Source organism: Fusarium vanettenii, assembly GCF_000151355.1.
Source record: "Fusarium vanettenii 77-13-4 chromosome 11 genomic scaffold NECHAsca_32_chr11_3_0, whole genome shotgun sequence".
In the NCBI taxonomy this organism is placed as follows: Eukaryota; Fungi; Ascomycota; class Sordariomycetes; order Hypocreales; family Nectriaceae; genus Fusarium; species Fusarium vanettenii.
The window spans coordinates 443,007-468,529 of NW_003315853.1; the positions used below are offsets into that span (position 1 = coordinate 443,007).

A 25,523-nucleotide genomic window follows, 5' to 3' on the forward strand; every position below is an offset into this window, starting at 1 on the left:
TCGACGTTTTCCCAGATCAACCAAACAAGAGGTTCAACGACCCGTATATCTTGGCATGCAGCATAACCTCTCTCCGGCATCATGTCTGAGATTTCCGTCGTCAACGCTCCGAGGACCACACTCCGGCTCGCCTCTGGCAACGGCCCCATAACTCGATCTATCCTGCAGACGCCGCTGCGGGATGCCCTGCCAACCGAGATTCCCATCATTGATATCTCTGGGGCGTTTAGCCCAGTTCTCAGCGACCGGAAGGCTGTGGCTCATCAGATCCGTGCCGCCGCCACGAGCTCCGGTTTCTTCTACGTTTCCAACCACGGCATTGGCCCATCAGTCACTGAGGCCGCTCACAGGGCTACCCTAGCTTTCTTCCGCCAGGACCTTGACACCAAGATGCGTGTTTACACTAAAAAGAGTCACTACTTCAACGGCTACAAGCCTCCCGGCTCGCAGCGCATCAACAAGGATGAGAGCATTGACGTGCGGGAGAGCTTCAGCTGGTCGTATGACCCCCGCTATGATCCTGACGTTCCGAATGTCGAGGCCATTCCACCTGCGGCCCTCAAGTTCCTTCGCATGGAGGACTTTCACTGGGAGGGCACTGACCATTTACCCCAACTCAAAGAGTCTATGGTCGCCTACTGGCGAGCGTGCCTAGCCCTCGCGCGGGTACTCATCCGCGCCTTTGCACTCTCCCTAGATCTACCTGAGGATTACTTCGACGGCAAGTTCGCGTACCCCGACGCAACACTTTCATTAAACTACTACCCGCCCATCACCCCCTCAGTGCCCGGTGATACAGAGGAGACGGTTTCGATCGGCTCGCACACCGACTTCCAGCTTTTCACGATGCTGTGGCAGGACGACACGGGAGGGCTGCAGGTGCTCAACCGCGATGGACAGTGGATCAACGCTGCACCAGTGCCGGGAACTCTGGTGGTCAACATTGGGGACTACTTGCAGCGAATTACCAATGATTTATATGTCAGCACGGTACATAGGGCGCAGAACTGGAGTGGTAGTGAGCGCATAAGCATGCCCTTCTTCTTTGGCTTCGGACTGCATGAGACTTGTGGGGTGGTGAAGAGCTGTATGAAGGAAGGCGAGCAGCCGAAGTATGAGGAAATTGGGTGCGATGAATGGGTGAGGCGGAGAGTCATGGCGATGCACAAGATCGGGGGAACTAACTGAATATGTAAAACCTAGGTCAGTGAAAGCCGAGAGAGCTCGACTCACCTGATCATGATGCTCGCTAGAAAATCAAGCACGCTAAAGCTGGTGGGGCTAGATCCTTGCCAGCACTGTTAACGAGTACTTGCTCTAGGGCATTTTTGTCCTGTCTTTAGAAGTACCCCCTATTAGGACTGTGAGAGTTGTGATTGGCAGTGATCAGTTTGGGCCCCACAACTCCTCGCACAGCGAAACCTCAAGAGCTCTCCAGAACGTGCAGATCATTTGAGGTTCATTTTGTACCTGATCCAAACTCAGGTCTATCACAAGTGCAAACACAACAATTTCTATTCAAAAGCTTCAATAATGAACAAATCTTGCGCGTCATCGCTTCTGGCGCACAAAAGCATTTCATACAGGGTGCTATCTTTATCAATGGTGAAAATCTAGCAATCTATAGGGTAGGAAGCAAGGAACACCTGTTGACGTCATTCGTGGCGTACCGATGTAGTCCAGCCACATATTATTACTACCACAGAAGCCACGGCAGCTACAAGAGGTACAAGACTTGGAGGAATCAAATGCCCATCAAAATCCACTTGCTTTTCACACCCTTGCCATGCATGATTGAGCTTTGTTACAACTATCTGCATCTCATAGGAACATGATCATACATATAGTTCTAAGATGAGATAGATAAATTTTATTATTTAAGATATGGAAGCTATGTACTATTGAAACTGTCCGAAGGATGCTATTTCGAATCTTCTGATGGTGTTAGTGCTTGGCACAATCTCGAAACATGCAACCGAGCAATGCGAAGGCCTCAAGCATCTAGTAGTCGGCCTGGCTACGTCGACGTCTCTTAGCATTACAAGAAGACCCGTTGGGCTTTTTGACGCTTGATTCAGTAGCAGAAAGGCTGGTTTCGGTCTCAGTGTCTGAAAGAGCCTGGGTTTCGGAGGGCTTGATAGCGGTCTCAAGGGTCGTGGCCAGGGCAAAGTCTGGCATGTTTGGTCCACCAAAGCTCTGGAATGGTGGAAAGAAGGGGCCTCCAGTCTGAACCGGGGCAGAGTCCTCAGCAGTAGTCACATCAACGGGAGCGGCTTCTGGAACAGAGGTCTTGATGGGCGCGGAATCTTCAGCAGACGATGCCTCGACAACAGGAGCAGGGGTCTCGATAGACGCAACGTCCTCAGCAGATGATGTAGCAACCGCGGGGGCAGAGGTCTCAACGGGTGCGGCCTCCTTGGCTGAAGTTGCATCGCTGACCGCATCCCTGGCCTCGCCGGCAGAGTCAGCCATTCGGGCGCTGATGACGGGCACACCGGGGAAGTATGAGGCTCTGATGGTTGGAATAGCGATCGAGACAGACAGACCAAGACCGGTAGAAAGCTCACCGTCCATGGTCTGAGTGGAGTAGCCGCTAGCTGCAGTGACGGTCTGGGTAGTGGTGAAAGCGCCGGCTTCATCTCCCTCCTTTAGGCAAACTCCCGAGCCGTAAGCGTTCTTACATCCGTGCTCAACCGTGCTTCCCGACTCTGTCCACACGTTGAAGTCCTCGACAAGCATATCCGTGCAGGGCACGTCGGGAGGGCAGTTGAACTTGATGGGACCACGCTGTCGGCCATTGGCGCAGGTACCAGACCATCCAGAGAAGGACATGTTGGTGTACAGAATACCATCTCCTTCAACGGGCTTCATAGAGGACCAGGTGGCATCGAGATCGAGAGTGTAGGCGTTGGAGTGGCCGATGAAGTTGTTAAGGGCGACGTTGGAGACCGTGCCACTGCCGCCGTAGGACTTGAACATGTACATTTGGTTGGAGTTGTGTGTGTAGACGTTGGTGTACTCGATGTCATGGATATCTGGCCTGCTGTGAGCGAGATTCTGATATGTGACTCAGTCGACTTACCAGTATCGGTGGCCAGGGAACCCATGGCGCAACCGCCCGACCAGTTGCAAAAGATGTTTTCAATCAAGAGATGGTCTGAAGGGTTCTTGACCGTGACACATTCGTCCTTGTTGCTGACCTCGACATCGTGGATCCCTACAAATTGTTAGTCATTCTCGCGCTGATAGATAACCTTGACTTACAGATGTTGGAACCCCAAACATCGATGCCGTCCAGGCCGCCTCGGGCTCCGCCGTGAATGGCCATGTTGTAAACTTCACCATCCGAACAAGTATCGAGAGAGAAGTGGAACGCAGGGGAATCAACCAGGGCAACATCGTGAATCGAGAAGCCCTTGACGTCGTAGAAGCGGAGGATTCGAGGGCCATATTCATCGTCTATGCTGAGGTTAGCAATTATTGCCAAAGTCGCTCCACTCCATGCTAGACAGACTCTTGTGAAACTCGTAGCCGTATCCCTGGATAGCGCCCTTGGAGTTGCTACTGTACATCTCAAAGTCCTGCATGTGCTGGAAGAAGAGCATGTTGCCGCCATCGGTGCTGTTTCCTGTTAGTAATGGAGGCGCAAACAGCAATTTGGTACTCACCCAATGCGGTAAAGAGTGCCATCAAGACGGAACGACATGGCCTTCTTCGAGGACAACTTCAACCATGTTCCAAGTCCATAGTCGCCTTCGGGAATGTACACCTCACCACCCCCCGCGCTGCAATCATCCCAAGCCTTCTGAATAGCAGGGCCATTATCGGTCTTTGCATCGGCAGTAGCACCATAATCCATAACGTTGCAGGTTTTAACAGCCGCCTTGTCAGCGGGGCTGGTCGAAGGTCCGACCTTGCCGCTCAACTGCGCAGCAGCTTGAACGGCAGAACCGACGGCAATCAATGCCGAGATAAAAGAGTGGTGCATAGTTGGAAAGAGAAAAAGAGTGAATTGAATAAAGAAACAAGAAGAAACGACCGAAAATTCAGAACACCAGAAGAAACATTTCAAGATCAGTCTGGGGATCGTTGGCATTTAACATGATCCGCATCTCGGATAACGAAGCCGCGGAAAAAATGCACGTTCCAAACATAGCGTAGAGTTCGATATTGATGAAGAATGACCCGATTTTCAAGCTCGCTAGGAGATAATCTCCGTTTCAACGGGAGCCGAGCAGCACTTGTTGTGGAGCAGATCTCCTGACATTGATGATCGCAGGGTTGATGAAACGCGCCAAGTTTCGACCAGCGACTGTTTCGACTGTGATGGATAAACCCACCAATCAGGGTTTGGGATCAGATCTATCAAGGGCTGACATGTTTTCTTTAAAGGGTGAAGGGTTGGGCAACGCGTAAGTCAGTGAGTGCGCGTCCAATTACCAACTCACGCCCATGTCAACTCGAAGGCAATCTTATTCACGGATACGGAGCTCACTGAGATTTTCTAAAGGCCATGAATACAAGAAACCTGAGTTGAGCTCGGAACTATTTTACTGTAAAGCCAGCATTGAACCCATACGAGGTCTCTAGACGCCAACAAGTACTTATTCCGTGGGCACCTCAGCCTGTGCTGCCAGGCGGGCAATATACCTAAAGCGAGGTCCCTCCCAATCCACCAGGCCCGAGTGAGCTGTTACTCTGTTATCCCACACGACAACAGATCGAGGGCTCCATTTGACGCGACACTGAAGATCTTGACTAAAGGCGATATGGTGGTAAAGAAAGTTGAGCAGCGAATCACTCTCTTCCTTCTTGTAGCCCACAATCGAACGGGCAAACTGAGGTTGGATGTAAAGCGCCTTCTCACCCGTCGCAGGATGGGTTCGAACAAGGGGATGCACAGAGGTAATTGGGTCTCTTCTCAATTGTCCATCGTTCTTGAGCGCAGCTTGAGCCTGCTCATGGGCAGAGTGCACGACCTTAAGCCCTTCTAATCGCTGTCGGAAGGCAGGAGATAGTCGCTCATAAGCCTTGACCTGGTTGACGAACAAAGTGTCTCCACCAGCCTCGGGCACGTCGATGGCGTATAGGAATGTGGTTCCCGGAGGCTGCAGCTCGTAGCTCACATCACTGTGCCACGAGACTGATGTAGTCCTAGTCTCAAGAAATTTGTCATGGCCTACATCATCAAGACCGCGATGGACCATGTGCAGTTGAGGAAACCCGGGAACGGCGCCACTGTAAGCGAGAATGTGAGCTTTGAAACGCCAAGTTGTGACCATGATGTGGCTTAGATGTGGGGAAGGGCTTAGGAGTGGTTACCTGACAGGATGGACATGTAGCTTGCCAAAGTAGCTCGCAAAGTCTACAGCTTGCTGGATCGGGATAGTGTTGAAGTCCTGATCATGGAAGACGACGACCTTTGACACGTCAGGTAGGTGTTATCTTGGGACTTTATCGCGGCAGCATACTTTTTTCTGTGCCACCAGGAGTGCAAGTTCGTCCTTTGCCTTGTTATCCAACTGAGAGAGCTGAACACCAGTGACCTCAGCACCGATCGACTTGGTGATTTCGGAAATCTTGACTCCCTCTTTTAGGAGGGAGCCAAACTTGGGATCTGCATCCTTGCCGTGCTCGTAGTGCTCAAAAAGCTCAAGAGGAGGCATCCTGTAGTCGCATGGTGGTTAGTTTCGTTCTCACACACAATACAGTGGATGAAGACTGCGTCCGTACTTTTGTCCATTCTCATTGCCCCAGTAAGGAAGACCGTATCTGTCAAAGACGTAGCGTTAGGATCAAGTCTGCCATACTGCAAGCATTCAAGCATGTTTTGCACGTACAACTCGAGAGGTGAGGGTGAAGTCTTGTCGTGCGGCAGAGGCTTCACAGCGACGCCCTGCAAGGACTGCTCGGTAGTTGTGATGGACGGCATTGCTCACTAACTTGGCTTGATGATACCCTCAAAAGGTGGCCTGTTCTTTTGTTGCCGACAGTGATCCTGTATTATTTATGTACAAATCCCCGTAACCGGAGACTCCAGGTAGATCATGCCTCCCAAACTCCTGAGCCGAATATGATGTTGGCAACCCCATGTTCAGATAAGTCGCCATATCGGCCAAGGAGTTCGTGACAGAACTTGCAGGTTCATCGATCCTTCGTCGCCACTCCTATGAGATGCTCATGTCCGAGATGCAATCCAACTGTGGAGGTGACAAGCCATTGCGGAACCGAACATCATCCCTCCCACTATTCAATAGCTGCACAGGACCCTCATCGGGCTTCCTCCGCGATGCTGGTCAAACACGGCTAAGCGAGATCTGTGCGATCCACATCGGCTCTGCTCCGCGATGCATACACTTCAATGTGGTACGGTAAATCTGACTACTAACGAATCACGCAATTATAGTCCAATGGGACCTTGCCAAGGATGGCTGGGGAGAACATACTACCAAGGATCCACATCGGCCTCACTCCGCGATGCAAGCGACAGCTACGTTGCTTCTCATAAAGCCTTTGTTAAAGTCGGTGCTTGAATGAGCTCCATGTGTCGATGGCGTCACCTCTCACATTCTGTGCCCCTCCCCTGGTTCTGAGTCGTGGAATAATCTACAATGGCACCTCCTACTGTTCGACTTCCCAAGAGTCTGCTTGGCCGCCACCGGCTGCTCGCCCCGACTGCAGGGGTCTTTGTAAGCCCGATATGTCTGGGGACCATGAACTTCGGGAGTGTCATGAATGATTCCCTGGGCGAGTGCACCAAAGAGACGGCGTTTGAGATTCTCGACTACTTTTATAAGCAGGGAGGCAACTTCCTTGACACGTAAGTGAGATTTCCGTGCTTTCGCATCCTAATACTAAATGTTGATCTTTTTAGAGCCTCGAGCTATCAGGGAGAAGAGTCGGAGAAATGGCTAGGCGAATGGCTGTCTAAAACCGGGCGACGCGACGAGTTCGTCCTGGCGACAAAGTACACTGGCAACTTCAAGTCGAGGTCGGAAGCATACCGTCAGCAATCCAACTTTGGCGGCAATGGTAGCAAGAGCTTGCACTTGTCCGTGGAAGCGAGCCTCAAGAAACTCCAGACTACGTACATCGACCTCCTGTACCTCCACTTCTGGGACATGACAACAGACATACCCGAGATTATGCAGTCTCTCAATCACTTGGTTTCTTCAGGCAAAGTCCTGTACCTAGGCATCTCGGATACGCCAGCTTGGATCGTGGTCAAGTGTAACGAATACGCGAGACAACACGGACTCAGGCAATTTTCAGTATATCAGGGTCGGTGGTCCGCAGCTGATCGGGATTTTGAGCGAGACATCATCCCCATGTGTCGAGCTGAAGGAATGGGCCTTGCACCATGGGGGACGCTTGGCCGTGGTCTGTTCAAGCCCAAGGACCAGATCAAAGTGGGTGGTCGAAACATGCCTTCGATGAATAACGGCCGCGAAGTTCTTGTATCGGAGAAGCTGGAGGAGATTGCCAATGATAAGGGGGCTCCAATCACCTCGGTTGCTCTGGCGTACGTGTTACACAAATCGCCGTATGTCTTTCCCATCTTGGGCGGTCGAAAGCTCGACCATGTTCGGGGCAACATCGAAGCCCTCGGTCTGCGTTTGACGAGTCAGGATATTGAGGATATTGAAACGGCCTACCCGTTTGATGTCGGCTTTCCTCACAACTTTTTGAGCGGAAACACAAATCGTGGACCGAGAGGACCTGGAGATGTTCGCACGGCCAATGTGCGAGGGCTGTTTGACTATGTCGACGACATCCACCCTATTCTACCTTCTCTTGAAGACTGAATTGCGTTTTCGCATGGTTGCAGGGCCGTTTTTAGATAGTCAAAATTGGTTGCCGTGCCATAATTCGCGATTTGCTGTCTCTTGATCGTGGCGCCTGTAACAAGGAGCCTTCATTAGCAGAGTAGCCCATGAATATCACACTTGTGCCTGACACATAGACTATCTGCCAGTTGCTGCTCTGTTAATGGAGCTTGGCCAATAAAATTTGCGAGAAGACGGACCTTATAAATACAGAAGAGCCTTTGCATCGGCCTGTGTTGAAGGCGCTCACCAAGATGATAATGTGCAGGATTGGCATAGAATCTGTTGCGACAACTATCCTAGAGAGGTAAAGGGAGTATTATTACTCTGCTACCCATACTTCACAGTTGGAAGTACGATGTTTCACGGACAATCATTTAGCGAACCTTTTTATTGACCACCAACCGTAATTGCGGTGGATCTAAGCCACTAACGAGCCCAAAAGCCTACGGCCAGTTATGCCAACTCTCGTGTATATCACGGAGATCGATTTCAGTCGGCTTCCTCTTCAAATACGACGTAATGTCAAAGTTGGGATCCGCCTCCCTGAGCGTCCGACCGTTTCCGAAGAAAGCAAACCTGTTCCCGCTGCCTGAGACATATTCGTATTCAAAGTCCTCCCAGCGGGGGTTCCGACGGATAAAGCTCAGATGCGAGGCACTGCCGGGCCAGGCGCCGTGTATCCGCGCACCGGGACGTCCACCGTTCGCCCAGGAGCTGCAGTTACCTGTCATGACGGTTGTAGGAAAGTATGCATCGGCGTAGGATATGAAGTCATCTACAGCCTTGGCAGACGGCGTGATGGTCTTGATGCCTTCGCTGGATACCTTGCGAAGGACCTTGGCATAGTAGGTGATTTGGTTCTCAATGCTGTGGATAAAGGTACCGGCGATGCCGTTGGTGTGGACAGTTCCGATGAAGAGCAGGTTAGGAAATCCAGCACTCGCCATTCCGAGGTATGTCTTTGGATATCCAATCTCGCCCTCTGGCTTCCATGCTGTTTTGAGATCCACGCCACGGGCACGGATAGAGAAGGGAGGAGCAAAGTCGATGTTGTGGCCGGTCGCACAGAAAATAGCATCCACCTCACGATGAACACCGTCCACCGTTTCGATACCGGTAGCAGTAAACCTGGAGATGGGGGTTTGAATGTACTCCAGGTTTTCCTCAGTGAGCGCTTCCAGGTATCCCGGACCAGGCGTCAATCTTCTGCAGTGAGGCGAGAAGTCAGGTATCATCTTCTCGGCCAAGCCAGCTTTCTTCTCCAACCGTCGGTGCATGATGTCGATGAACCTTTGTCGATAATCGGCATTCTCCTTGGTACCAGCCTTCATGGCGTTGGCCCCTCTCCAGTACCGATCCTCTGCGTCCTTGCGGAACTGGAGGTAGGTGTCTGGATTGTCAAAGGACTTGATTTGTTCTTCGGGGATGTATTCTGGTCCGAACTGGCGTTCTCGGCCGCCCCATCCCGCGGCGATCCATGTCTTGTTGCGTGCATAGTGGTCGATATGCTTGGCGACTTTCTGAAGCTCAGGGACCAGCTGGATACCACTGGCGCCATTGCCAATGACGGCAACCGTCTTCCCGGTGGGATCATATGTCGGGTCCCAGTTGGAACTGTGGCGAAGATGACCCTTGTAATCCTTGATCCCGGGGTAGTCAGGCAGCTTCCATTCATTGAAGCGACCAATTGCGGTGATGACAAAGTCAAAGTTCTCAACCGACGTGTGCTTCGAGTCCACGTCCTGCAAAGTGAGAGCCCAGGTCGACTGCGCGTCATCCCATTGGGCAGTCTCGATATATGTGCCCATGCGCAGGAACCGGGCGATGTCATACTTTTTGGCCATGTTCTTCCAGTAGTCCAGAATCTCAGCTCCCTCGGCGAACTGCTCAGACCATTGCAGATTGGGGGAGAAGGTAGTCTGATAGACATGGGATGGAATGTCGCATCGGACACCTGGGTATATGTTGTCAAGCCAGGTTCCGCCCTGTCAATTGCAATGTCAGTACTTCTCACATCTTCTGAGAAGGAGGTGGTAGGGCGTGGTCGTAGAAAGTAGCCAACTCACCACTTCTTTGCTTTTCTCAAAGATCGTTAGTTGTATGTTGGGCACCTTCAAAGGGAGTAAAATTCCAGAGAGGATGCCTGACAGCCCAGCACCGATCACAGCTACACGAAGGGGACGGAAGTCGTCAATGCAACGGTCCTCAAGCGTGAGATCTGACACCGGATAGGATGCCACGGTTTCGAGGCGTGACGGCTTCCGATCCTCGGCGCTGTGGCTGCCCGGGGTGTTTGCCCCGTTTGTCACAGTTTCGTTCACCGCGTCGGGTTGTACGCCAAGCTCCTCGAGCTTGGACGGCAGATTCTCACTGCTGACTGAAGTCCCAGGTGTAAGGGGGCTGCCCTCAGGCTGAGAATCTGAGATGATGGCCATGGCGTGTTATGACGACGAGGGTGAATGTTCCAAGGGTGGCCTTCTGTCAGGGCTTGCACTCCTCAACAGCATCTTTAAGAGGAATAGTCATCATTTTGATATTTCTTAGAATGCTCTGAACACACATCCTGGCTGGGCTCGATGATGTGATGGCCGCATAGACGGCAGATGAGGCCCGATGGAGACCGCCGAACGGGTTCCAGCCGGCCCCACACTCCCCGGGGCCAGCCACCTCGGCTAGGCTAAGGGAACCTGGTTAAAATGGATCTTGACCCCTGTTTGCAATCTCTATTGGCCCCTGTCTGGCCATCGGCGAGCTCCCCGATAGCCAAGATTCCTTCCAAGTAGTCTAGCCCCAACTCGTCAAACACGGAGATTTGCCGGACTTACTGTATCTTGCCTCTCGACGCGGCTGGGTGCACAGGTTCTTCACCTCGGCTGCAATGGATCTACTATGAAGCAGCGGACTTGCGTGCACTTGCAATCGAAGCACGCCTTCTGGCATCTAAAGATGACTGCCAACGCGTCAGAAAACTTCTACAGTGGCGGACTTACGTGAATTTCCAATGTGAGCACGCCTTCTGGCCCATGCTATGGATAGATACCTTCGAATATGTCTAGATGCGGTGGAAGGATAGTCCTATATGTGCCTGTCCAGGACCTTCTTTAAACGTAGAAAAAGAAAAAAAAAGACACAAGAGTCAACGAGCCATCGTAAAGAATCACGAAACTTGTTAAGTCCACGCCTTCACCATGGCTATCAGGTGGTTTGCCCCCACAGATACACCGAAAGAGAGGAAGTTGATTGTCAAACTCGATCTCCTCATCGTACCATATGTCTTCCTTGCGTATTGGGTCAAATACATTGACCAGTCCAACATCAGTATGACTACCCACCCGGCAATTATCTCTCACAAGTCGATCATTCTAACTGAGCAACAGATAATGCGTACGTTTCGGGCATGAAGGAAGACCTAAACCTCAACGGCAATGAACTCGTCCAGTTTCAGACCATGTACACGGTTGGAGCCGTCGTTGGTCAGCTTCCTTTCATGTTCCTGCTTACCCACGTCCCGCTCCAATGGTTGATCCCAGCCGTTGATGTCCTCTGGGGTCTCTTCACCCTTCTTCAATTTCGGGCGACGAGCGCTGGCGAAGTCATGGGGTATCGGTTCCTCGTTGGCTTCTTCGAGGCTGCGTTCTACCCATCCATTCAGTTCATGTTCGGATGCTGGTATCGAAAGGATGAAATCTCTCGGCGCGCTGGCATCTTCTACAACGGCACCACTTTGGGTGTGCTGACCGCTGGTTTGATTCAGGCTGGAACATCAGCCCGCCTCCACGATGTGCATGGCTTGGCTGGCTGGCGGTGGATGTACATCATCTGTGCTATCATCACCATTCCTATCGGCATTTTGGGTGTCTTCGTCATCCCTGGTACCCCAGCTATGCCAAACCGGATAGTTTTGAGCCAGGCCGACATCGATCTCTCAACCTCACGACTAGAAGCTGCTGGCCACACGACATCCGAAAAGTTTCAGTGGAAATCAGTGGGAAAGGTTGTGAGAAACCCAATCTTCTGGGCCCTCCTGGTCATCTTGACCTTGTTCTGGAATTCGGGCGGTGCGCAAGCTAGCGGGGCGTATCTCTTGTGGCTCAGGAGTTTGGACCGCTACTCGATCCCCAGAATTAATGAGCTAGGAACGCTACAGCCTGTCTGTGGCATCTTCTTTGTTCTGGCGACTGCGTTCGCCTCTGATCTACTGGTTGGCCCTGTATGGGCTCTTACGGGTGGCCACATCTTCAACATCGTTGGCCTAGCTATTCTGGTTGTTTGGGATGTCCCAGAGGGAGCCAAATGGTTTGCTTTCATGACCAACTTTGCTGCCGCGTCAACCTCCACCGTCGTCTTTAGTTGGATCAACCACGTTATGAGACATTCTCCGGCTCAGCGGTCAATCACGCTCATCATTGGAGCAGCTTGGGCACAGTCGTCTACGGCTTGGGTCGGCCTTCTCACCTATCCTACTGTGGAAGCTCCGAGATACACCAAGGGCTTTTCCTTTGGTATCGGCATGTCGGTTGCCCTAATTCTCCTTTCGCACCCGCTTAGCTGGTGGATGGACTCACGGGAGTAAGTCTGCCCACGATGGCCCAATGGTTAGGCCTTTTATTGACGTCTAATGCTAATATGGATGCAGAAAACGTGGAATCGATAGAGGAAGCACTATAGAGTCTCTGGATCAGCCAAACGACGACTCAAGTGGCCCAGATGACACCATTCGCACGGTTGCAGTTCAGAAGACTTAATTAACCGACAATAGATAGGCTCATGATACAAAGAGCTAGGGTTTCCTCGCAGCCGGCCACAAGTTGTGCTCTCAGGTATTTGTGAATGAAGGGATGTGTGGTTGGAGGTGTTTATGGGAGCAAGGTGCTCGATTTAGATTAGATAGACGAATAGATTCATGTTGGCTTGTTGGAAACTCCATGTTCTTCCATACCTTAATAGTAGATAGCTTCTTCAACAAGGATAGATCACAAGACAGTGTCAGGGTTGTTGGCCGATTGCGAACTTGTGGATTGTGCTTTCACGCTGTCAAGTATTGGTTGTTTTGTTTTTGCCTTGTGGCCGATGCCTCTTTTGGGAATGCCATCATCATGAACAACAACAACATCAAATAGTGTGAACCAATCCAAATGATGAAGAACCCATACGCATAACAGGTAAATCTTCCAACGGCGTGAAAAGCCCGAAATTTCCCTACATCGCCAGGGCTTGGTCCATCAGGTCCATCAAACCTGCCCCCCCACCGCGTTTTGAAGCCCAGTACGGCTGCAGAGTCTCTATCGCTTTCATCACACAAGATCTCCAACCCGGTGGGATCTGAACCTCTTGTGCGCCGGCCAGCTTTCCATCCCGTTGAGCCTTCTCCGCCGCAGCGAATCGGAGACATGACCCAGTCAAGCTGCGAAGGTTGAACCAAGTGCCCTGGTGAAGGCTTCTGCTCGTGTTAACGATCTTTAAGTATGAGAATCGTAGGTTTTGTGAAGCTAGTTTGACAACTCTGCTTAGAAGCGGTGCTTCATATCCTTGGAAATCTTCCAAGGAAAAGTCGGTGCATAACCGGAGCAAGGGCCTGTATGTCAACTCGAGGCTCGATAGGTACCGCTGCCTCAACACCATCTTCATAGGGTGATCTAGTTCAGGAAGGGCCCAGTCCTCAGGCATATCGAATTGGAGCTGAGCAGGCAAGGATGAACGCCACTCGTCGATCTGTCCCTCGAATATCTCGGTATGGCGTATCATTCGCACAACATCCGCCCGCTGGAGGCTATCAAAGTCGTAAACATGGCATTCGAGGAGGTCGTTTATGAGGTGGCGTGCAGCAATCTCAGCGAGATAGTAGAGCCAGCTGCGCTCGCTATCGATCAAGGGATCACCGAGTCTTGGATCATCCAGGTCTGGAAGTGTGGGAAACGGACGAAGAACTTCACAGTCTTGAAGCACTGAGGGGGGAAGCGAAAGTTCGGGATGTAGCTCGCTAAACAAATATGGGTGAGTAAGAATCAATGGCTGGGGTCAATTGAGGATGAGCAGACATACCAGATAGACTTCCAAATTGTGAAGCATAGAGCATCTTGGACGCAGATCGGACCAAAGTGAGTTCTTTCAGGAGGTCTAGGTAATGGGCCACTTCATGCCTTGTAAGCAGCCTTCTATTGGTCCCAAGTTATTAATATACTTACTTTCGCATCACTGTGCAGAACCATGCGTTTCCAGCATGGCTGAAGTACTTCCAGGCTTGGAGCGGTTGTAGGTTGAGCATGTGCCATATTCTTCTCCCGGATTAGCTTCAAAGTAAGGGCTAGCATCATTGACGGTTTCAGTAAAGCTTCTTACCCTGCCAGACACAGACATTGCACAGCCGTTATGTCATTCCGGTCGAGGACGAGGCCCAGGCGCTTAGATGCGACGTTCCAGTACCCAATGGCCAGGCTGGGGTCGCTACGATCTCGAGACTCATCTGAATTGACTCCACTGGACGCGTCAGGGGTTTGTGATGTATCCAATGGTTCAGTCATAGCACCGATGGCACACACAAGTGCAACGAGGCAAGTCTCGGGTGACCAATCGAAATGGCTTTCTGCGACGCGGAGAATTAGATCGTGCAGTGTTGGAAGATGTAATATGGGGTTAAATAGGTGCACGCTATGGATATATCTCGATTCTAGGTCAGTTAAGAGCCTTATATCGGTGCTTGGCATCGAATGGTCCAGGGTGATAGGTAGATCAGCGTCGGGATATATATCGCTCGCCATAAGATGCGACTGAAAGATGCGCCATTGGATAATGTTTTCTATCTTTTGGGTCCAACGTAGAGATTTTGCTGCTGGTTTAAGTTGTAGATGGCTATTTGGAGTTGCCGGCTGAGGAGTTGATGTGACGATGGAGGCTAGGCCAGTTGAGAAGGATACCCTCTCCCTGCTGCTAGCAGTCACATCGGGACTACCAACCGGCAATCGCTCGGTTGGCGGCTTTGAGACGATTTCTCGGAGCTCGTTCAAAGCTTGCAGAACTTCTCGTCCAAAAACATGGCAGCTATTGTGTCCTTAGCATGATCCACTCCCAGGACAACAGGAGAGGTGTAATTGCGACTCCTTACCAGGAACTGGCTTCCGTCTCATACACACAAGGCTCGCCTATCTTCAAGCAGTAACCACAACTCGGCCCTTGATTGTCGCACTTTGTTTTCCGCGACCGACACTTTCGGCAGGCGACCGTTCCCCGGGTCCGGAGCGGTTGACCGGGACCTGGACCTGCGGGCAGCGTCGCAGCAACAGGGCTTACATCTTGGGCCCCATCCTCGGCTCCGGTTAGGCTCAAATGTTGGTAATCGTTATGTTGAGCCTGTGAATCCCTTGTTGACCAGGGAAGATGGATCGCGGAGGCTGCCGGGTCGATGCGGGGGATCTTGTGGGGTCTCTGGTCCTCCAGGAGCAAATATCGAGATTCTCTTGAGGCATCCATCTTCAACGGCACCTCCGCGATGGACAGAAACTGAGAGAAAATAACACAGGTAGTGGGGAACTAGATCTCGTCGGAGCTCCGCGATGCTTATGCTTCTTATATCCTGCCAGCTGGGGTTCCCCACATGGAACCTCTATCGTTGGGAACAAGACGGCGGGCCAATCAGCGTTGTTTGATAGCAGTTGCGTCAACTTGTTCCTGGCTTTGCTCATCGACAGTCACCTAAAATCCTAAGCTTATGGCTGGGGCTCTGGAATTTCCAGATTGCCCTAGAAAATCCTTCTTGCAGCTAAGATAGTCTGTGTCTTGGCATTTATCACGTCACCGAGCCGAATCCAGATTGGGTTCTTCGGCTAAGACGCAATGACAGGGTCTTGGAGGCGTCATTACCAGAGTGGTCTGGGTTACCGATGACCAATTGGGTGAGAGATTCACATATGAAACCGGACATAAGAGATAAGATCCGGTATATAAATCATATGTTGCAATGACGAGCAATACAATACAAGCTACGGTGATACCAATCAAGTGGTAACCCTGTACTGATTTTTCTATCGGGAGGCATCAGAGACGCTGAACATGGCAACTCAAGATATCCCGGGGGTTGAAAAGCCACCCAAGAAGCAGATTCTGCTGAATGCCTTTGACATGTCAACAGTCGGCCATCTCTCGGTCGGACATTGGAAAGTACATATAGTCTTGGCCCAGATTCAAGAGAGGACACTGAACTAACACTTGGATAGAACCCGACTGATAGGTCAGCGACGAAGCGCAAGTTGACTTACTGGGTCGAGCTGGCAAAACTTCTTGAAAGGGGAGGGATCAGTGGCCTCTTCCTTGCGGATACAAACGGAGGATTTGACATTTATGGCGGAACGGTGGAGGAAAGCATCAGAAAGGCTGTCCAGTGGCCGGTTACGGACCCATCTATAGTAAGCAGCACACTCGTTTGATACATTCGAGCTCAAGTACATTTCACTAAGAGCCTATTCTAGCCGATTACTGCCATGGCGGCGGTGACGAAGAATCTGACATTCGGCATCACGGCGTCAACATCTTTCGAAACCCCCTTTGTTCTGGCAAAGAGGTTTTCAACCTTGGATCATATGACGGATGGGCGTATTGGGTGGAACATCGTCACATCGTGGAAGAAGTCTGCATTCAACGCCATTGGCATTGATCCTATCGAGCATGACCAGAGATATGCGCAGGCTGACGAGTATATGAGAACACTGTACAAGTGCGTTACACTTCCTTCGTTGGACTTGAATGACACATGGCCATTTGCTAACACGGGGTCTTGACAGGCTATGGGAAGGGTCGTGGGCCGATGATGCGCTGCAACCTGATCCGACGACAGACACTTATATCGACCCATCCAAAGTCCGCCATATTAATCATCAGGGCAAGTACTACAAGTTATCCACACGACACATCGTGGACCCCTCTCCGCAGCGGACCCCGTTCCTGTTCCAGGCGGGCGCATCAGCAGAAGGAATCGACTTCGCAGCCACGCATGCAGAGGGCATCTTTGTGTCTTCGCCATCACCCGAGCTGCTTAAGATTCAGATTGAGAAGAACCGCAAGATTGCAGCCGAGAAGGGACGCGACCCAGACTCTTTAAAATTCTACCTCTCCTTCACTCCTATTCTGGGCAAGACGGATCAAGAAGCCCAGGAAAAGTATCAGGAGCTTCGGAAGCACGCGAGCCCCGTTGGCGGCTTGGTTCTTTTCAGCGGATGGACCCGTATCGACATGTCGAAGTACTCGCTCGATGAGGATATCAGCAAGATAGACTCTGATGAGGGCAGGAAGCTGTGCAACATGTTCAAACCCACAAACGAGACACCCATCTGGACACCTCGTCTCATTGGCATAAAAGCTGCAATGAGCCAAATCTCACCGTCTGCTGTTGGGTCTCCAGCAACTGTGGCGGATATAATGGAGAATTGGATCAATGTCGCTGACGTAGATGGCTTCAACCTCGGATACGTCACATCGCCTGGATCCTTTGAGGATGTCGTCGACTTGCTTGTTCCGGAGCTTCGGAGGCGTGGTATTTACCCAGAGGCAGTTGAGCCTGGGTTGGCGGCACGGGAGAGGGTCTATGGAAAGGGCCAAGCTCGATTGCGGGATGACCATATTGGGAGCAAGTACAAGTATGAGGTATATAAGGAGGAGGAGCCATTCGTTGCGGATGATCGGTCATGAGCACCGGGCAGATAGACTCTAGCATCGGAACTTGATTCCTGTAGTATTGATGAACATATGAGATCCACAACGTCGATATGGCGTGCTCTAGGGATGCTGCGCGCGTCCCATTCCCCGGCCCACAGAGCAAGTATATATAAGAGCTTGCCCCCTCCTCTCGATTTTGCTCCACGACCAGTTCACAACTCTTTCCTACCCTTATTCAACCAAACAGCTTCGACTTTTTTACTCTTCTCTAAGCCAAAAAGCGCGGAGCGCATTAGCAAAGAGAACATGCCGGAATCGACAATTATTTCCGACCAAAGCACCAAGGTCACCCAGGCCACAGCCACCTTTACCGGCCAGGTGTTTTCCAACATCATGCATCTCGACAAAAGCGCTGGAATTGCCAGTGTCACATTCAACCCGTGCGCTCGAACTCACTGGCACACTCACGTTGAGGGGCAAATGATTCATGTACTCTCGGGCAGCGGATGGATTTGCGACAAGGGAGGGAAAGCCAAGCGGATTAGGGCTGGTGATACGATCTGGGCCTCTCCTGGGACGACTCATTGGCATGGGGCTGATGATGAGTCTGTTATGACGCATCTTGTCATGGTTACTGGTGAAACGAATTGGCATGAACCCGTTACTGAGGAGCAGTATAAGATACGGGAAACATGAGACCTCTGACAAAATACAGTTCAAATAGTGATAACTGAAAATAACAATACCTCCGGTGGATGTGGGAGCAGCCTACTGCTAGCGGTCGGGTGTGATCGAACCATCACAAGCGTAAAAGTGTGCACGCCTTCTCATGTAGTTTTAAAGTGTAAAGTCTGTAAGCTCAATCACATATCTCACTAACAAATAGCCAGAAGTATCCTCTCGCTCAATGTTGCACCAAGATTTTCAGCAAGCGGCCCGTGGCACTCCCGAAACACGGTCCGAGTCTCGACCTTGTGGCTTTGACAAGCTCAAGTGCCGCTTTATGCATATCAAGCTCAAACTGCTCTGCCGGCGCAACTAGCCATTCGATAGCGTTGTCTAGTCAGCCTTATCGGCGAGTGAGACGGCCCCAAACAGTCACCCACCGGAAAGGCAACCCACACTGCGGCTGAATCTAGCCAATCTGCCATCACTCAATTCGCTTTTTGATTCGACGAGGTGACAGTCAGCCGTTCTCGTAGTTGCAGGCGGCGTAAGCGGTGTTGAGGGGACCTGCGCCACTCAGCGGCGTTGGAATGTGAGTCCAACTTGCCCAGAACCTCAATTGAGACATATTCCCCGCTCGTATGATGCGCTGCATAATGGCATTTAACTGATTGGTTCTTTATTTCTAAATCACAAAAAAAATGTGGGTTAAAAAAGTCGGGGTTTCTCCAAGTTTCGCTGACGACGCGTTACGAGCCAAGGTTACCACGGTCAGCCCTGTGACCGATGCATCCTTCTTGCATTCAGCTTATTCTTGGTGTTTGCCATCAGCCTCCGAACACAGTTTGCACCCACCTTTGGCCATAACCCCTCAACTCAACCATGAGTCTGGACCCCTCACATGCCGAACAAGGCATCTATTGTCTCTAGTTGGACTGCAGCGCCGCACCAATGCGACTTAACGTCCGGCGTGGCTGGCTGGAACTAACCACTATCCTGTAAGCGTTGGCCCTTGGCTGCAGCTTGTCTTTGACTTCGGCGTTCAGCTGGAGTCAGCCTGCATACTATCTGTTGACCGAGCACATATGCAAGGGCTGCTACTGGCCGGCCGAGACCTGGGGTTTTCGTCATCTTTCAAGTATGGCCTTAACTGTCCATAAGCCCCCTGATATGGGGAAGCTGACTTGAGAGGAAATGTGGTTGTGAGAAAGTGTATAAAAGCGTGTGCTTCTCGTCCAATTGCTCCCTCCTCGAGCACATCTCCCTTAATCTTCCCTCCTTCCAAATTCCCATTTTTCTTCATCTCATTTTACCATGGTCCTCACCGGCATTTCTCTTCCTCAGCTGCCGGTGACTGTGCCGGCAGCTCCCAAGCCGGATGCCATCCTCAAGCAGCCCTCACTTGAGGAGCGAAAGAAGGATGCCAGCATTGGTGTCCAGGATGTTCCCTTTGCTGACATCGACCCCGGTGTATTCAACAGCGAGCTGATAAAGCTCAAGATCTATGCGAAGCCGGATCAGAAGAACCTGGCTCAGAAGCCAGAGCTGGGTGGAGGTAACATTGAGGAGGGCACCTACGCTGGAACGCAGGCTGCTCTTACTCATGCCTACAGCCGCATTGAGCGAAGGTGAGTCCTATATGGTCGTATTAGCGAGATCTTTGCTAATTGTAATAGCTACGAGTCATATTTCGACGTGTTGCAAGTCGAGCCAACTCTTCCTCGATACGTAGATCTCTCTCAGAAGAAGCAGATCTACAAGTACTCGGCCTACCCCAAGAACCCCGATGGCACCGATGCTCAGTACCCTCCCCATCTTCAAAGCATCCCATCGGCAGACCAAGTCTCTGAGCTGAAGATTTTCAACGCTCTTGGTCTCGTTGAGACCGGCTTGATGATCAAGCAGATCATTCCCGACAACTTTGCTGGTAAGACGGCGAGGTGGCTGCTCAGCTTGAAGAATGGAGATATCAGCGGTGCTCCTGATCAAGGTCCCAAGATCGAGGATTATGTCGAGTACAACAAGAAGCACCGCAAGTCTGGCACCGATATTGAACAGGGTGCCAATATTGGTCTTCTTCCTGACTGGTTTGGCGATCGTCGTTTTGCGGAGCAGTCTTTCACCGGCACCAACCCTACGACTATCGAGAAGGTGTCCAAGGACCTTTTGACCGAGTTTATTGACACTGCCAAGCGCGATGGATGGGACTACTGGGCCAAGACCCTCCCCCAGATCGACCCTAAGTCTCTCTTTATGCAAGATACTCGCTACTTCCGCAAGGCATTTGGAGCCAAGCCGGATGAGGAGCTCAAGCACAAGGAGCCAGCTTCTGACGACAACTGGGCCTGCTCCGCTGTGACCCTCTTCCAGCTTCACGAAGATGGCAAGCTTCATCCCATTGCCATCGTCTGTGACTACAAGGTCAGCATGAAGAACTCGGTCACCATCTTCAACCAGCGCAAGTCCCCGACGGATTCATCCGACAAGGAGAAGAATGACTGGGCTTGGCGATACGCAAAGACATGCGCTCAGGTCTCGGACTGGATCCGCCATGAGGTCAGCGTTCACCTGACTCGTGCTCACATGATCGAAGAGTCATTGATCGTGGCTACACACCGAACGATCCCCATGGAGCACATCGTCTTCAAGATTCTCCAGCCACACTGGTACAAGACACTTTCGCTCAACGCGGCCGCGAGAAGCACACTTGTGCCGCAGGTCATCAAGGACCTTGTCGGCATCAACCCCGACTATCTGTACCGCTTCGTGCGCTACGAATTCGAGAACTTTGACTATGTCAAGAGCTACATCCCCAATGACCTCTCCAACCGTGGATTCCCTAACACGGCCGAGGGCCTGGCGGACAAGAAGTACAAGAACTACGCCTATGCCAAGAACATGCTCTCCATGTGGAAGGCCATCCGCAAGTATGTCATGAGCATGCTCTTGATGTACTATGACAAGAACACAGCCGACAAGATGGTCAAGGAAGACAAGTATGTCCAGGACTGGTGCAAGGAGATCCAGACCAACGGCTGGATCAAGACCTTCCCCAACATTCAGACTCTGGATCAGCTTTGTGATGCGCTCACAATGTCTATCCATATCGCAGCTCCGTTCCATACCGCCGTCAACTACCTTCAGAACTTCTACCAGGCCTTCGTGCTCTCGAAGCCACCGGCCCTGTGCAACGCTTTGCCAAAGTCCCTTGCGGAGCTCAAGGCCTACACGGAGAAGAGCCTGGTAGATGCTCTACCTATCGGTCGACAGAGGGAGTGGCTGCTGGCAGTCCAAGTGCCCTGGCTTCTCAGTTTCAAGGTGCCCAGTGACCGCAGTCTGGTCAGCTTTGCCCAGTCTCAGTGGCGGGCGCAGGTTGGAAACAGCCCGGAGGTTCAGGCGGTTCGCAACATCAGCGAGATGTTTTACCTCGACTTGAAGAAGCTTGATGTGGAGTTCCTTGTTACGAGCAAGGGAATGGACGAGGATAGCATTCCTTACATGGTGATGGACCCTGACAACACGGCCGTGTCCATTCTTATTTGAGCATCACTAGTGGATCAGGTTTTAAATGTCTGGAAATTTGTGCATAATACATAGTTTAGTTAATCGAACGAGTCTGGATACCACATTGGTCAGAACGTCACGTAACTACAGGTTTTCTACTCGATCAATGCCCACAGTCTCTTGCTGATCTGGCCTCTGACGGGTGGTGGCCTCTCTGCGGTGAGCACCTCATCCATTCCTTCATACATATCAATGTCTTCCGGCTTTCTGACCCATTCATCGTCCCGGTGGTAGAGGCGGTGACCGAAATAGATGAGCAAAAAGGCCGGGATGCCGATATACGCAGTAAGAAATGTTGCCACAGACCACTCGGAAGGGAAAAATACCGTAAAGCCATTGATCAACAGCAAGACGACAGAGCCGGCAGACCCAAAGTACATGCCCCACGGTTGAAGGCTGGAACGGTACGGAGACTCCAGTTTGTGATGCGCAATCGCTTTGCGGTATCTAACATAGATGATACCACAGCAAATCCAGCTGACGTATCCGGATGTGTTTGTGATGTTGATCAACCAGTTGAAGACAGTCAGGCTGCTACTGGAAAGAGAAAGGTAGGCTAGACCTCCAAGACAAGATGTGACTGCGACGGAAAAGTAAGGAAGGCCGTAACTGTTGCACCCTTTGAAAATTGCAGGAGCGTTGCCAGCCTTGGCGAGAGAGTAGAGGTTCCGGGACGCGGAGTAGAGGAAGGCATTTCCGGCAGTGATGGCGGAAAGAAGAATCATGGCATTGACGATGCTGTCAAGGACGGGGATTCCGGCGTTGCGGATGGCAATGACAAAGGGGGAACTTGCTGTTCCAGACGCAGAGAGGGCAGGGTCGTTGGACATGCAAACAACGCCGATCCCCAAGACACTTGGCATGAAGAGAATGATCAGACGCCAGACGTAGCGTCGAGCTGCTCGCGGCAAGTTGTAACGCGGTGACTGCATCTCGCCCGCAGTAACAATTAGTTGCTCCGGTGCGAGGACGAAAGCGAACGAAGCCAGTACAAAGGACTGGAGGAGTGCAACAAGACGCCCTGCGTCTCCTTTCACGATATGGGCATTGACAGGACCAGGATTCTTCCAGTATCGAAAGTAGAGAGGATCATGGTTCGGTCCACCTCCGAAGAAAAGAACGATGGAGAGGAAGATTAAGCCAAGGATAAGTATGATCTTCATCCCAGCGCTCCAGAACTCGCATTCTCCAAATACTCGTACGGGAAAGAAGTTGAGTAGGACGATAACGGCATAGATGACGGTGATCCAAACAGCGGGACTGACGGCAGGGCCCCAGAAGTCGATGAGAAGGGTCGAAGCGACGAATTCGTAAGGGATCAAGATTCCAAGGGAATACCAGTACAGATATCCCATGGCAAACCCCATACTACGAGAGACGTACTTGTGACCATAGTAGGCCATGGTACCGCCGGGAACAGGGAGGTATGTCGCGACTTCAGCGATACCAGTGACGATGCAGTACACCAGGATAGACAAGACGCCGTAAGAGATGAGCAGGAAGAGAGGCCCGCCCACACGGAGGACTTGTGCAGTTCCCAGAAAGAGAGAAGTACCAATGGCACCTCCAATTGCGATCATTTGAGAGTGTCGAGGCTTGAAGCCTCGATGTGTTTCTTCGTTCGTGTCGGGGGACGTGGTGCCATCGTGTAGGCTCTGGGTTTCGCCGGTTTGGGTTTCGAGCTTTCCAGAATCATCGGTTCTGGCTTTCGAAGCGCCAAAGTCAGGATCTGGGAGGATTTCTTGTTTCATTGTGATGGTTATACAATGATGGCTTTGACGGTAAAGAAGGTTGAAGAGAAGCGTGATGCGAAGGTAAAACCAACCTGCGGGAAGATGAAGGCTCTTATACTTCACTTACTCTCTTTCTCTGAGAGGTCTTGGGCACCTATCTCACCAAGTTGAAATCCATACTCCAACGGCAACGCCATCAGCACCTCTACTAACCTACCCTTGCCCTTCCCCGGACCACCCTGATAACGAACTTGACCTGGCCGGACGTGGGTTTGAGCCGGGGTTTGTGAATGCGGGGTAAGCGGAGAAACTAAAGAGATATCAGTTATCGACTCACGAAAGCGGCTTTCATACTAATTGACTTGGGTCTTTACCCTTGCCGCTAGCGGCGCCAACGGCGGTGTTTATATCATGGACAAGATCTCGACCCCGATCATCTCGGAGGTGGTTCAGAATCTGTTTTCCAAGCACCATCTTTTCCTCGATAACTTTAAAGCCAGCCTGGGGTATCCAAGCAGACCTCAGCTCATCTTCAAACGCAATCATCACTCCCCCGGTGCGAAACCCCTGACAGACATCACCCATCATGGCTCACCCCTTCGTATCCGACTCGCACATTCTTCACCGCGCCATGTCGCACCGCCCAGAGAAGGTGATTTCAGCTTCTGGTATCTCCCTCTTCCTTGAAGATGGCCGCGAGATCCTGGATGCCTCAGCCGGGCCCTCCGTCTCTTGCCTCGGATTCGGAAGACCTGAGATTGCGGAAGCTGTGAGCAACCAGATCAACCAGCTCTCTTATCTCTACTCGGGAGCACGGTTCACCTGTGATGCCACGGAAGAGCTCGCCTCCCTTCTTCTACAGGGACAGCCTGGGGGACTTTCCAAGGCTATCTTTGTCAACTCTGGCAGCGAGGCTACTGATGCTGCCATCAAGCTGGCAACGCAGTACTGGCACGAAAAGGGTATGCCCCAGAAGCGCCACTTTATTGCACGAAAGCAGAGCTACCACGGAAACACGATAGGCGCGCTCTGTGTCTCGGGCCATGACTCGCGTCGAGCCATGTATCGCGACTGGGTTTCGTCCAACGTCAGCTTCGTGGATCCTTGCTTTCCGTATCGCCTGAAGAAGAGCCAAGAGACTAACGAAGAATATGTCAAACGCTTGGCAGACCAGCTAGAGGCTGAGATTCTTCGCGTCGGCCCTGAGAACGTCGCTGCGTTTGTGGCCGAGACAGTTGGCGGGACGACTTTGGGTTGTCTTCCCGCCGCGCCTGGGTACTTCAAAGCAGTTCGAGAGATCTGCGACAAGTACGACGTTCTTCTCATCTTGGACGAGGTTAGTTATCGAGCTCGCTCCAAGTGACCATAGCTGACCCCTGTAGATCATGTGTGGAATGGGCAAGACTGGCACCATGCACGCCTGGGAACAGGAAAACATCTCGGGCCCTGACATCCAGACTATCGGCAAGGCGTTGGGTGGAGGGTACATCCCCCTGTCAGCGGTGCTACTCCGCAGCAAGATCTTTGATGCCCTTGCTGATGGGTCAGGGCTTTTGGCCCACGGCCATACGTTCCAGGTATGTCTAGCACCGGCAGGAAAAACATTGGGAGAACCACTAAGCTAATTATTCACTTTTTCTAGGCGCATCCAGTAGCTTGCGCTGCAGCGCTCGAGGTTCAGCGCATCATCCGCGATGAAGACCTCCTCGGCAACGTGGCACGGATGGGCCAAGTTCTTGAGCGACTCCTGAAGGAGGAGATTGGTCCACTGGAGTATGTAGGCGACATCCGGGGCCGAGGCCTTTTTTGGGCAGTCGAGTTTGTGCAGGACCGAGTTGCCAAGACCCCCTTTCCCGCGGATCTGAGACTTTGCCACCAGATTGTGGACAAGGCGCTTGACTTGGGCTTGAACATTCTGGGGAACCTGGGTAAAACAGGAGAAGTTCATGTCGACCATGTTATCATGGCTCCGCCGTATGTGGTGACAGAGTCTGAGCTTAGGCGCATGGTTGGGATTCTGAGGGAGGCGATCGAGGCTGTTACTCGTCAAGTCTGCCACACTGAGTCTGCGAGATTGTGATAAATT

General features: G+C 51.7%; 12 protein-coding genes across 12 annotated transcripts; 7 read left to right on the top strand and 5 right to left on the bottom strand.

The window, feature by feature from the left end:
* Nucleotides 1-81: 81 nt before the first annotated feature.
* On the top strand, nt 82-1,188 carry NECHADRAFT_86761 (uncharacterized protein; the record flags this gene model as incomplete). Its single annotated transcript, XM_003042722.1, has 1 exon — nt 82-1,188. The coding sequence occupies one exon, from the start codon at nt 82-84 to the stop codon at nt 1,186-1,188; it is 1,107 nt and encodes a 368-aa protein (XP_003042768.1).
* An 813-nt stretch (nt 1,189-2,001) lies between these two features.
* On the bottom strand, nt 2,002-3,988 carry NECHADRAFT_86762 (uncharacterized protein; the record flags this gene model as incomplete). The annotated part of the gene is made up of 5 exons (XM_003042803.1): nt 2,002-3,035; nt 3,083-3,217; nt 3,265-3,459; nt 3,515-3,621; nt 3,669-3,988. The coding sequence occupies 5 exons, from the start codon at nt 3,986-3,988 to the stop codon at nt 2,002-2,004; spliced, it is 1,791 nt and encodes a 596-aa protein (XP_003042849.1).
* Nucleotides 3,989-4,604: 616 nt separating this feature from the next.
* Nucleotides 4,605-5,932, bottom strand: NECHADRAFT_86763 (uncharacterized protein; the record flags this gene model as incomplete). Its single annotated transcript, XM_003042804.1, has 5 exons — nt 4,605-5,238; nt 5,323-5,420; nt 5,472-5,667; nt 5,701-5,772; nt 5,841-5,932. The coding sequence occupies 5 exons, from the start codon at nt 5,930-5,932 to the stop codon at nt 4,605-4,607; spliced, it is 1,092 nt and encodes a 363-aa protein (XP_003042850.1).
* Nucleotides 5,933-6,611: 679 nt separating this feature from the next.
* Nucleotides 6,612-7,805, top strand: NECHADRAFT_97340 (uncharacterized protein; the record flags this gene model as incomplete). The annotated part of the gene is made up of 3 exons (XM_003042723.1): nt 6,612-6,820; nt 6,875-6,953; nt 7,011-7,805. 3 exons carry the CDS (start codon nt 6,612-6,614, stop codon nt 7,803-7,805), a joined length of 1,083 nt encoding a protein of 360 aa, XP_003042769.1.
* Nucleotides 7,806-8,272: 467 nt separating this feature from the next.
* On the bottom strand, nt 8,273-10,264 carry NECHADRAFT_52232 (uncharacterized protein; the record flags this gene model as incomplete). The annotated part of the gene is made up of 2 exons (XM_003042805.1): nt 8,273-9,814; nt 9,896-10,264. The coding sequence occupies 2 exons, from the start codon at nt 10,262-10,264 to the stop codon at nt 8,273-8,275; spliced, it is 1,911 nt and encodes a 636-aa protein (XP_003042851.1).
* Nucleotides 10,265-11,017: 753 nt separating this feature from the next.
* On the top strand, nt 11,018-12,402 carry NECHADRAFT_52018 (uncharacterized protein; the record flags this gene model as incomplete). The annotated part of the gene is made up of 2 exons (XM_003042724.1): nt 11,018-11,147; nt 11,207-12,402. The coding sequence occupies 2 exons, from the start codon at nt 11,018-11,020 to the stop codon at nt 12,400-12,402; spliced, it is 1,326 nt and encodes a 441-aa protein (XP_003042770.1).
* A 626-nt stretch (nt 12,403-13,028) lies between these two features.
* Nucleotides 13,029-15,296, bottom strand: NECHADRAFT_52168 (uncharacterized protein; the record flags this gene model as incomplete). The annotated part of the gene is made up of 5 exons (XM_003042806.1): nt 13,029-13,809; nt 13,872-13,961; nt 14,015-14,104; nt 14,169-14,844; nt 14,939-15,296. The coding sequence occupies 5 exons, from the start codon at nt 15,294-15,296 to the stop codon at nt 13,029-13,031; spliced, it is 1,995 nt and encodes a 664-aa protein (XP_003042852.1).
* A 579-nt stretch (nt 15,297-15,875) lies between these two features.
* NECHADRAFT_52142 (uncharacterized protein) lies at nt 15,876-17,507 on the top strand (the record flags this gene model as incomplete). The annotated part of the gene is made up of 4 exons (XM_003042725.1): nt 15,876-15,983; nt 16,040-16,228; nt 16,292-16,536; nt 16,604-17,507. 4 exons carry the CDS (start codon nt 15,876-15,878, stop codon nt 17,505-17,507), a joined length of 1,446 nt encoding a protein of 481 aa, XP_003042771.1.
* A 273-nt stretch (nt 17,508-17,780) lies between these two features.
* Nucleotides 17,781-18,208, top strand: NECHADRAFT_86769 (uncharacterized protein; the record flags this gene model as incomplete). The annotated part of the gene is made up of 2 exons (XM_003042726.1): nt 17,781-18,148; nt 18,190-18,208. 2 exons carry the CDS (start codon nt 17,781-17,783, stop codon nt 18,206-18,208), a joined length of 387 nt encoding a protein of 128 aa, XP_003042772.1.
* Nucleotides 18,209-19,433: 1,225 nt separating this feature from the next.
* Nucleotides 19,434-21,683, top strand: NECHADRAFT_72762 (uncharacterized protein; the record flags this gene model as incomplete). Its single annotated transcript, XM_003042727.1, has 2 exons — nt 19,434-19,768; nt 19,817-21,683. Exons 1-2 carry the CDS (start codon nt 19,455-19,457, stop codon nt 21,681-21,683), a joined length of 2,181 nt encoding a protein of 726 aa, XP_003042773.1. The 5' UTR covers nt 19,434-19,454.
* Nucleotides 21,684-21,799: 116 nt separating this feature from the next.
* On the bottom strand, nt 21,800-23,455 carry NECHADRAFT_52219 (uncharacterized protein; the record flags this gene model as incomplete). The annotated part of the gene is made up of 1 exon (XM_003042807.1): nt 21,800-23,455. One exon carries the CDS (start codon nt 23,453-23,455, stop codon nt 21,800-21,802), a length of 1,656 nt encoding a protein of 551 aa, XP_003042853.1.
* Nucleotides 23,456-24,023: 568 nt separating this feature from the next.
* NECHADRAFT_52006 (uncharacterized protein) lies at nt 24,024-25,517 on the top strand (the record flags this gene model as incomplete). Its single annotated transcript, XM_003042728.1, has 3 exons — nt 24,024-24,632; nt 24,820-25,014; nt 25,080-25,517. 3 exons carry the CDS (start codon nt 24,024-24,026, stop codon nt 25,515-25,517), a joined length of 1,242 nt encoding a protein of 413 aa, XP_003042774.1.
* Between the last annotated feature and the right edge of the window lie 6 nt (nt 25,518-25,523).